Below are 12,531 nucleotides of genomic sequence, written 5' to 3'. Positions count from 1 at the left end.
AGTTCATTCATTCCGAGAAACGAGAATCTCTACAGTTTTTGCCTGTTGTCGAAATTGATACTGTCGAAATATCGGTCACAAGGATTCCAACACCTTCGAGAGTGTTTCAGTTTCAAGTTTGAAGTCGAATTACAACAGGCAAAACAAATAGTTTTTTTGTTTGGTACAATCATGAATTAACAATTTCCTGATTTTTTCCGCTACTTGTACTGTCAAACCTCTCTTACTGCCAAATTTCATGATTCTATATCAAGGTGAAGTACCCTACAGGTTATGAGGAGTGAGTTTGAAAGCATCAAAATATGTGGCATAGATAACCGCATCTTTTGATTGTTCTGACTTAGCGGCTTCATATTTTAACAGTACCAAAGGACTACGGACCTCAATATGTGTTGTGATACGTCTATCCGTTCCTCAGAAAAAGTAGTCTTAACGGGTGAAGGTAGTCGTATAACAAACGACAAATCTTTTTCGTGTGGTATAATTACAAGTTAACAATTTTCGGTTCTTTTTCTTTGCTTGTAATGTGAAACCTTGTTTCTTGTGCAAATTTCATCATTCTAGGTAAACAGGAAGTACCCCTTGAGTTTGATAAGTGAGTAAGCATCAAAGTATGTAACATAAATGGCCGTATGTTTTGACTGCATTGACTTAGAAGCTAACGTTTATTATAGCGTCAGGGGACCTTGATATGTAACATAAATTTCAACTTTATACTTGTCCCATTTACTGACGGAGAGGGTTCTGATAGTCGGACATACAGACAGGCAGATGGACGCACGACAAAGTGATTCCATGTGGGTTCTGTTTTTACCGATTGACGTACGAAAACCTACAATAGGTAGAACATAACAGAAGTTGAGTCCGTAAGTAGCAATACGGCATTACTTGTTTTGTTTCTTTTAGAAAGGCACGGGAAACTCCAAGGCTATGTTACTTTAAGTTACCACGAAACAGTGAGATTTGAAAGAAATAACATTCATTTAAAATCAAGGACGGAAATTCAAGTACTCATTCGTTATCAGTTTCGACCAAACTGATCGTCATCAGGCAACCTGTACAGCAATGGAAGGATCACAAGAGTTTCCTTTGACCATCTGACTATGAATTAACAATATGTAGTGAACGTGCTCAAGAAATTATCGGAACTTAAATGTAACATACCGACATTAAATTGTTATACCAGTTTGTATGGCGTCTCTCCTGCTCTTGTGTCAAAAAAAAAAAAAAAAAAAAAAAAAAAAAAAAAAAAAATGTAAAAAGTCTTTGCGCGTCACTGGTAATAAAAAAATGGTACAAAGTAATGTAACCGACTGCCACCAATAGCTCATAGTTTGTGTGCAGTTGTGCAGCATGTACATACGAAGAAAATCGTAACATTGCTATTACTAGAGTCTCTCCATATCATTCTGTGCCACCTTTGCGTTGAGTTTCCCAGTTCGTCGGTATGCGTAGCGCACTTCATCTAACAGCAGCGATCATAGGAATAAGCAGTTTACTAATAAAAGGAAGACGATTGTACCTTGGGGCACTTTTCAAGACTCGCCTCTAGCACTGTAATACAAGTGTAATTTATTTTATTATTTCATTTTTAAATGACAGGTCTCACTTTCTCCGTTCTATAGTTTTATTCAGAATTCACAAGGGAAACTTAGGTATTTTTTCAGAACATAAAAGAAATATTCCAAGGCACAACACGATGACGTATCTAGGAACACGATTTCTGTTGGCATTTAAAAGTGTTCCAGTCAAGAAAATCTTCAAGAACTATTAATTTCTTGATGTATGTGTCAACATCCTCTCTGGAAACACAGCAACTCCACGTTAGACATAAACGAAACATTAATAAAGAATTTATGTAGATAACTGACTACAGCTGTGATCTATTTATAGATAAGCATTTTTATTTGCCATTCAGCTACATAAATTATATTTGTTAGACCGATTTCGATTGTTTCGATCATCATCAACTGGAAAAGCTGAACAAAAAGAAGAAAACATGTATAATATACACAGACAAAAAAGAAAACTTACAGCCGCACCTCTCAAACCACCTCATATGCAGTACTTACAAAAGTGTAATATCTTCTGGTTTAAATGCGCACGTTTCCCTTAGAACACTCTTTCATAGACGCATTGTAATAATGTGCATACTTAAAATGCAAGGCAACAAGTTTTTGACAAACTTTTAAAAAGCTTTGACAAGTTACACATGCACTTTTGACAGTTCACAGGCGACTGACATCTCAGACCTCTGTACCTTCAGACGCCCAAAGATTCTAATATAACAGTGTACATACTATCTACGATACCATCACACTATCTACAGTACCATCATTGGTGAAATCGGAGGGAAGACTAGTTGACAAAATTAATTACAGTGTTATTACTGTATGATGCTGTGAATAAACAACACGCTATGAGTATAGCATAATGAATACAAAGGCTAAAAAAACGTTAATTTGTAAGAAATGCCAAAACCATAAAATGTACATACGGAAATGGTGTCATATAAGAGCCATATAATGGTATAAAAAAGTAATGGCATTGATAAACTACGCTTATAGAAAATACTTACGATAACTCAACTTATTATTCAGTGCGTATGTGTCAGAGTTAAAGTTATCATTACAGAACCAGTGTCAACTTTATAACCAATAAAACGACAAGTCATCAACCATTATAACCTATGACAGTCACATCTTACAAGGGAAAATGAGCTTTTATACAAAATCATGAAAGTAAAACATTTGTTTGCATCTTAAACAACGATGAACAATGATGCACAGATGATATTTCTTCATGTACTATCACTTACGTGCTTATTCTTACCACTATTGGTACGTAAACAGTACTATTGTAATTTATAATCAGTTACACCCAGTGTATATTACAGCTACAGTCCGTGGTCTAGGGTTTATGTTATTGGTAGCCCGAGATCTTAGTTTCAAGTCTACTGTAACTAGAAGCCTACATTGTGCTACATACATGTGTTATTGATCTGTCATGTAATATATTATCTAACATAATTTTAGTGACATATCTTGTTTCTACAGTTGCAAAGTAACTCTTTATATTATATGGACAATAGTTTCACCTTGATAATTTTAAGTGCTGATTGTTTAAGGTGCAAACAAATGTTTTACTTTGATGATTTTGTATAAGAGTTCCATTTTCTCATATAATATGTGAGCTGATAAAAATTTACTGTCATTAACTATTACAGTTGTTCATTTGTCATTTTATTGGTGATAAATTGACGCTTGTTACTGCAACAAAAATTGTAATCTTGACACTTCCTCATGTAAGTAGGCTGTTTAGTTTTTTTTTATTGGTAACGCCACATAGCGCTCTGTATGGAAAATCACTGGCTGTGCTGTGTGCAGTCTGTGGCTGGTTTGCATTGTCGTCTGCCATTGTAGTGTTGGGCAGCGGCAGCTTGATGCTAACAGCGCGTAGCGTTGCGCATTTGGAGGTGAGCCGCCAGCAGTGGTGGATGTGGGGAGAGAGAAGCGGAGTTTTGAAATTTGTAAGAATTGATGTCATGAACTGATATATATATTATGACTATTAAGGTAAATACATCGTTTGTTCCCTATTAAAATCTTTCATTTCCTAACTGTGCCTATCAGTAGTTAGTGACTTCCGTAGTTTGAATCTTTTAGTTAGCTGGCAGTAGTGGCGCTCGCTGTATTGCAGTAGTTCGAGTAACGAAGATTTTTGGTGAGGTAAGTGATTTGTGAAAGGTATAGGTTAATATTAGTCAGGGCCATTCTTTTGTAGGGATTTTTGAAAGTCAGATTGCGTTGCGCAAAAATATTGTGTGTCAGTTTAAGCACAGTCTTGTATAAGTTTTTCTAAGGGGACGTTTCATATGTCGACCCTTAGCCAAGGATACCTCACTGGAATCTTCTGATTTTTTCTTGTAGTTTGTGCAATTAGTGTAGATATTGTTTATTGCTAGTGCGTAATTGTAGAGAGAATCTCCTTTGTAGTTGCAGTCTTTCATTGTTGTACAGTAAAACAGTTGTGGCATGCATGTAGATTTGCACCAAGTAATTCGCAGCTGCGCTTGCAATTAACTACTAGATATTATTTTCAGTGCTATGTTAATGTGTTCTCTTATTTTTGCTCTTCAAATTATGGTGTTCTGTGTTATCGTGTGAAATATTGTGACAATAATGACGTGTGAAAAACGTAACACTAGGCTCCAAAGTAAACTGAGAAATAATAGTGACGACGAGCGTAGCTTACCAGGACCACTGTGTAATGAATTAACAGACATTCAAAGTAGTAATTTGGTAACTATGCATTGGGAAATGGAGTGGGCTGCAAATAATGGCGCAGGCAGTGAAACAATTAGTGAACAGGGAAGCATTATCATTCGATCGATCGGCAACAGCTCGCCTCAGGATTCCGAAATGACAGGACACAATCTTGCAAATACTGTAGATTCAGATTTGGCGTCCTCAAAGTTTTCTCAAATAAGTCAAGACACATTTCAGACTGCGAATATTGCCGGTTCAAATGCATTGCCGAATAGCACTGAGGAACATGTTTCAGATACCAGTGCATTGTTATTACAATTAATGCAACAAATGGGACAAAGCCTTCAAAATTTATACACAATGGAACAACACCAGAAACAAACACAGCAACAGTTAGACACAATGGAACAAAATCTTCATAAGTTAGACACAATGGAACAAAATCTTCGGAAATTAGACACCACGCTTGAACAAACACGTGAAGATTTAACTAATGAGTTACGTAACATTGAATAGAAATGTCAAAAAGTCTGTAATGACGTAAAAACACAAATTTGTGTGCATTTTCAACCTATTTTTTCGCGGCATGAAAATGCATTACAGAATCACGAGGCAGCCATAAAAGAACTGCAAACTATTGTTCATGAAAATCATGAGACCTTGCAAACTAAAATTGACTCAGTTGCATCTACCGATTCGGTTATGCAACTTGCAAAAACTCAGGAAAACTTAAAGGACACAGTAGATACGATTTCAACACAAATGGACACTCTGAAACTTGGTTCAGAAAAACACACAGAGGAAATAATTTCACTATCTGATAAAGTAGCCGAACTTTCAGATCAGTTCACTAACTTATCTACAAAGGTAGATGATGATCTGAATGACACCTAACCTGTAGCCTTCACTGACACTGAAGAGTATGAACAAATTAGAAAATTCAAACAGAATCAAAATCAAATCAACACACAGTACAAAAGAGAAACGCGGGAAGTACAAGATCAGTTGGCTCAAGTAATACAAGAATTACATATTTCAGAGGACACTCGCGCTCCAATACGGGAAGAGGGACATAGAAATACGGAGCAGCCACAAAATAATAACACATTGCACTTCGGAAATTATGAAAGAAATTGGCAAGGTACATCGAATTTTGAGATGGAACCGCCGAAACGACGTAACAATGACCGACATGCGACTCGCCGACATGATGATTTTGACTATAAGCTGTTCATTACTACACGTAAATTCAAAACATTTAAGAATTCTGGCAACGACATTCATCCACAAGCGTGGCTCCATCAGTTCTCTCATTGGTTTCCTCCTAACTGGTCATTAGAGCACAGATTAGAATTTATGTGTGGCTACTTAGAGAATGAACCTGCTGTAAGAATGCGATCGGTCATTCACGATTGTCACAGTGAAGGAGAATTTTACCATGCCTTCCTCTCAGCGTATTGGTCTCAAGCTACACAAGACCGAGTAAAACATGGCATCATAATGATGAAACATTTCGAACAGTCTGAATTTTCCAGTCTTGTGAAATTTTTTGAAAACATGTTGCACATGAATCAGTACCTGTCAAACCCATACAGCCCCTCAGAACTCATCCGCATTTACTTAATCAAATTGCCTGAACATTTAAGAAATATTATTTTGGCAGGACGTTGCAAAGATGACATTGAAGCTTTTCAGGGTTTCTTATAAGAATTAGAAATTGACACAGACCGTAGCCGGATACGAAAACAGGAAAATAATCACTACAGGTCACATCCGTCACAATTCCGTGACGACAGAAACAATAACTGGACACGAAAAGTCTATTCTTACAACGCAAATCGTGACCAAAACAGACACCACCCATATGACAACCACTGGCGGAGTAATAATAGTTACAGAGAAAGATCGCATTTCCGTAGTAATGAATATGACGGAGATAACCATAGAAACAGAAAATATGGGAACAAAAACAATTATTATCAAGGAAGACAGAATAACTTCAGACGCAACGGTCCAGCGCGCAGTTACGATTCAGGGAGAAATTCTCCACAACATGACCGACAAACAAAAAACTATGTAAACTACCGACAAAACGACAGACCTGAATTCCATCAGAACTGGCTAAAAATATTGTGTGTTAGTTTAAGCCCAGTCTTGTATAAGTTTTTCTAAGGGGACGTTTCACTCATTGAATGATATGGTGAATTATTGTTGTTATTTTCTAGAAGTGTAGTTTGTCAAGGCCATTACTGTGTTATACCAGTATATGGTTCCCACATGACATTATTTTCATATGTGCATGTCCTATACGTTAACGTTCGTTCTTTGTATTCCCTATTCTATACCCATAGCGTGTTGTTTTTTCACGTACCACATAATGCCAACATTGTAAATAATCTTGTGAAATAGCCTCCCCTCCGATTTAATCAATGCTTTTATTGTACCTAGTATGTTTTTACTCTGTGATATTAGACAAGTTGGACGCCTGAAGGCACATAGGCCTGAGACGTCAGTCACCTGTTATCTGTCAAGAGTGCACGTGTAACATGTTGAAACTTACTAAGAATTTGTCAAAATCTGCAGTAATTATGTTGCATTTTACATTTCCCCATTGCTCCATTTGGTATACAAAACTGGCTTCTATGAGAAATATGTACTTTTAAACCAACAGTATAATTCTTTAAGTATAATCTTGGTTTCAGAGGTCAACACTATTTTTTTTGCCTATTACATATGATATCTTATGATTGTTCAGTTCTTTCAGGTGATGATGGTCGAAAGAACCGAAACCAGCAGAATAAATATAAATTATACATCTAATTGGCAAACAAAAATGCTTTTCTATAAAAAAAACATTAATGATTTTGCACAGTGCAGATAAGGAAAAACCATGGACATACATAGATAAACGAACATCTTATAAAGTAGCCAGTTAGTTTAGTTTAGTTATGTCGGGTTTCGTAGATCATTTTCACGATTATTTTACCGACATGATGTGGAACAAGTCTGATTACAAGATCTGTACACACACATGAATAGTGCTAATATTAATACAACCAAAAATTTGGAGAAATCTAGCCTGTTAACTGAGCCCTAGCCATATGCTACGTCAATTGTCGGTATGACTCTATTCGGTGTACAGAACTGGGTATAGTGAGTTTTTTCAAAATTGAGGGAAAGTCCATTTTCTGAGAACCACTTAATAATTGTTCGAAATACATCCTTAACAATATCTTCAGCTGCTTTTTCTGGAATGGGATTTATTATATTAAACATGCAGACAAAATTTCAGAATAGATTTTAAGACAATTTAATCATATTTTGAGTTATATGTGAATTAATTGAGAACAGATACTGTTTTTGCTGTCATAAAATCTGGCAGTGGTTGCGCAGCCATTTTGTGTTTTTCTGTATCTATGGTATTTTGTATTTTTACTAATGACTAAACAGTTAATTCTAATATTCTACTTTAGGGAAAAGGAACGCATGAGACCATTCTATAAGAATCTTACCACAATGACGTTTGCACGAAACCGGTTTTATATGTGACACAGACATTACCAATGGTATGTAAGTTGTAACGTGCTAGCATAACGATGTTCACTAAAATATCTTATCTGTTTACTGTCCTTTTGGTATTCTATTCACAGACATTTTAAAATGGACACAGGCTGAAACTCGCCAATAATGTGATTTGCATACATGGTGCAATAAAGTCATCTTAAATAACAAAACTGACAAAATATGGTGGACATGGTGCAATAAAGTCATCTTAAATAACAAAACTGACAAAATATGGTGGATTTTTAAAGTGATTTTATAATTTAGATGTTTCAGAACTATGTTTAATAGTCTGTCTGTTACTTTACTACTCTACTACACACCGATATGCAGTAAGTGAAATCAAATTGAGTACAAATGTTACCAAAAAGGAATTACAAATCTCTGTCTGTTACTTTATTGCTTTAATACACACCGATATTCAGTAAGTGAAATCAAATTGAGTGCAAATGTTACCAAAAAGGAATTACAAGTCAAACGCATTTTGAAACAGCAGGTAAAAAAAAACTAAGTTAATTTGTAAATGTCACATTTCCAGGTGGTAGAAGACCTTGTGTTTCAAAGTCTAAGATGGTGCACACGACTAACGATTTATTGATTAACCGTCCACAAGTTACATAAGTAATTTTGAAAATAATATAGACTTTTACTCACCATAAAATGTTATAACTAAAGAACTTACAGAGTCTTCCAAAAAGCTTTAATAAATTATACAGCTCATAAACATGTAGAACTCTGTATATTTACCAATATTGCACAAAACACAACTGCATGTCTCACAATAACAGAAACAGTGGAAAAATCGCAAACTGCTCGGTTTCTAGTGAGCGACCCTTCATGTGATTCTGAAATTGGTCATTAGATTGAAACACAGACGAGGAAATATCGTGCGTTCCTAGGTACTCTATCGTCAAGGTGCAACATTCTCCCTTATTGAATTGTGTTAATGTATTTCACTCCTGGTGACAGGTTGTTCTGTGCAAGTGTATCATATTCAACTGCTTCATTCATACGTTTGGATACTGTTGATTTAATTACTTGGTACTATATATTTTAGTTTCGGCGACGCAGAATGACTTTTTATGATTTCATTTTTGTTACTGATGACCGGAAGGAGTGACACCATATTAATACCTAAAACAGTTACGTGTCAGTATCTTAAATTTACGTCATTACAATTTTTTTAAGCACTTTGATCGCACTGATAGACAGTGAAATGTATATCATGTATTCCCTTCGGTGATAAACAGTTTGGCTAGTATTGAACAGTGACGAAAATCAATAGGAAATAAATTTTTTAGTAGCGGTTCTTTTTGTTAGTAAAAAAAAATTTCTTCGTATATTTACGAGCTGTGGACACCACCTGCAAAAAGTACAGTGAAACTTTCATTTTGTTTACAGTGAGCATCATCTCGTCATCTCACTTCAAACGAGTGGAGTAACATCCAAAGACACCTTTCAGAATAGTGACACGTTGTACGAGCGGCGTTCGACAAGTAACATCACACATTTTCTTTTTTTCCGAATGCAGGTTGGTTCATTCGGGATTCCAATAAACCGTATTATTCCTCCGCTCTTTTGCTACAAAACCCACTTTTTCAGTATAATCTCCGTTCAATGTAATCTCCGTTCAATGGGGCAACCTTACGTTAGCTTACTGGAAGTTTTGCGAGGTCCTCTCGGGTTCGCAGACTTGCGTTGTGATGAATGTGTTTGGCTGTGACCCGTCGATCACCTCGAATGAGAGTTTCCGCGCTTTCCATTTCATGAGTTACAGCTGTGCGCGGCCTGCAGGCACGAGCGGGATCGGTCACGTTTGTGCGACCTTGTTGCGATGGCGACAGACGCCGCGCTCAACGACTCACAGTGCTTTTGTTCACTGCTAGGTCGCCGTAGACGCTCTACAAGCGCCTATCAATATCTGCGATGCTCTGGTTTTCCACCAAAGGATACTCAGTGTGTAAGTAGGCTGTTTAGGTTTTTATGTTGGTAACGCCACGTAGTGCTCTGTATGAAAATCGCTGACTGCGCCTTGTGCAGTCTGTGGCTGATTGGACTCATTGTTGGAATATACGCTTGTGTAGTGCTGGGCAGTTTGGAAGTGAACAGCGCGTAGCGTTGGGCAGTTGGAGGTGAGTCGCCAGCAGTGGTGGATGTGGGGAGAGAGATGCCACAGTTTTGAGAAATTACTATAAGCGAACGATCTCGGCCTGTGTCCACCAGAAAAAGGAAATTTATAATTATGGATGTCATGAATTGATAGATATATATGTGATGACTTTTGAACTCTATTAAGATAAATATATTGTTTATTCTCTATCAAAATGTTTCATTTGCTAACTATGCCTATCAGTTTTTAGTGCCTTCAGTAGTTAGAATCTTTTATTTAGCTGGCAGAATTGGCGTTCGATGTATTGCAGTAGTTCGTGTAACGAAGATTTTTGTGAGGTAAGTGATTCATGAAAGGTGTAAGTTATTGTCAGTCACGGCCATTCTTTTGTAGGGATTATTGAAAGTCAGATTGCGTTGCGCTAAAAAATATTGTGTGTCAGTTTAGTGATCAGAATAAGTAAAGAGAGAATTGTCTGGGTATGTTCAGTTTTACTCAGCTGTCTCTGCATCAAATAACGTAACAGTTTTACCAGCACTGCCATTGATAATTAATTTTCAAAGGGGACGTTTCAAGTGACAGTTCCCTGTTTGGAACGTACTTCCATTACAGACCCATTTTGAAGGCTACGTAATGGACTGCCACCTATCGGACTGAAGCGGGAATATTCCACGATGTGCTACAACATATTCCGCATTTTTTCAACCGAAAATTGTCCAGAAAAAATGTGTTGCATTACTTAGCAAACGCCCTTCGTACATCGTCTCCTCCCAGTCGATAGATTGCACCATTTCTCTGGTACCGCTCCGCTCACTGTTTACAGAGAAATATCTATGAATAAGAAGGGGAAGACATGAGAAAGGTTTTCTGTCTAAGAACGGTTTCTTCAAGAAAATAAATAGACTTGAATCGTGAATTAAATAAATACAGCATCCCTACAAACAGTCTCTTTAAGTAATAGTATGAAGTACTATCAGCTATCAGAAACTTTGTGGGATAAGGCAACGCCGTCATTTAACATTCGCACAGACGACTCCAATACTTAAACTGTACCGTCAGAACAATCAGATGCCGACTTTGCGACATCCAAACAGTAAATTATACAGAGTTTGGCTCACCTGCAGGTCGGGAATCATGACAGTGTGAGGGATAGCGTGCTCCTCCAGGAAGTCCTTGACATCCTCGAGGATGTCCGGAGAGACTGCGAAGTCCGCCGACCTGGAACAGACAAGGAAGCTCTGGAGAATTGCTGCTGACGACAACCGGAAGAAGTAAGGAGAAAGGATGTACCAGTACTGTCTTACTATGTCCATTTCAATAAGCAACCCAACTGGGACCAAAAACGAAGCGCATACGTAAAGTAAGATTCCCTGGGCTCGTGACAAGAAACGAAACGCAATTTATTCTCAAGTTCAGAAAAAAAAGCAAGGTGAACGACTAGCGATAGGATGTTCCTATCCATGTTCATATCCACGTTCCTGTCAGAAAGGTCACAGTTCGTAGTAATAGACGGAAAGTCATCGAGTAAAACAGGAGTAATATCCGGCGTTCCCCAAGGAAGTGTTCTAGGCCATCAGTTGTTCCTGATCTATGTTAACAACATAGAAGACAATTTGAGTAGCCGTCTTAGATTGTTTGCAGATGATGCTGTCATTTACCGTCTTGTAAAATCGTCAGATTATCAAAAACGACTTGTAAAATGATTTAGATAAGATATCTGTATGGTGTGAAAAGTGGCAATTGACCCTGAATAATGAAAAGTGTGAAATTATTCAGATGAGTACTAAAAGTTCTATTACGCGATAAGTCACACAAATCTGAGGGCTGTAAATTCAACTAAATACTTAGGAATTACAATTACAAATAACCTAAATTGGAACGATCACATAGATGATGTTGTGGGTAGATCAAACCAAAGACTGCGATTCAGAACATTTAGAAGGTGCAACAGGTCTACCAAAAAGACTGCTTACACCACGCTTGTCCGCCCTATTCTGGAGTATTGCTGTGCGGTGTGGGATCCTCATCAGGTGGGATTGACGGATGACATCGAAAGAGTACAGAGAAGGGCAGCTCGTTTTATATTATCTCAAGATAGGGCAGATAGCGTCACAGACATGATACGGGAATTGGAGTGGCAATCGTTAAAACAAAGGCGTTTTCGGTTACGATGGGATCTCCTCATGAAATTTCAATCACCAGTTTTCTCTTCCGATTGCGAAAACATTCTGTTGGCACCCACCTACATAGGGAGAAATGATCATCACGATAAAATAAAAGAAATCAGGGCTCTCACAGAAAAATTTATGTGCTCGTTTTTCCCGCGTGCCGTTCGATAGTGGAACGGTAGAGAGACAGCATGAAGGTGGTTCATTGAACCCTCTGCCAGGCACTTTATTGTGGATAGCACAGTAATAATGTAGACGTAGATGTAGACATTAGTATTTTCTGCAAAAACGGTAGGCATTTGAAACATATCGGCCAGCGGTTTCAAGGTCAACATCGAGATCGCAGGCCAACACCGTGGAATGTGCCTGCGGCTCTCGTCGGCGCTACAAATCGAAGGTGATGGATCAGTGTGGCTTGAGCAGA

The 12,531-nt window shown here is 37.6% G+C and overlaps 1 protein-coding gene across 1 annotated transcript in view; it reads right to left on the bottom strand.

The window, feature by feature from the left end:
• The window catches only part of LOC126335283 (carboxypeptidase B-like), a 231,396-nt gene that overhangs the window by 82,216 nt on the left and 136,649 nt on the right, over positions 1 to 12,531 (bottom strand). Inside the window, exon 2 of the mRNA XM_049998368.1 lies at positions 11,058 to 11,157. Coding sequence (XP_049854325.1) covers positions 11,058 to 11,157 — 100 coding nt within the window. The remainder of the gene's footprint in view (positions 1 to 11,057; positions 11,158 to 12,531) is intronic.

This window comes from Schistocerca gregaria, chromosome 2 (assembly GCF_023897955.1).
Source record: "Schistocerca gregaria isolate iqSchGreg1 chromosome 2, iqSchGreg1.2, whole genome shotgun sequence".
Classification (NCBI taxonomy): domain Eukaryota; kingdom Metazoa; phylum Arthropoda; class Insecta; order Orthoptera; family Acrididae; genus Schistocerca; species Schistocerca gregaria.
Note: the sequence above shows the minus strand (reverse complement) of the source record. Positions and strands in the feature narration are given on the sequence as shown.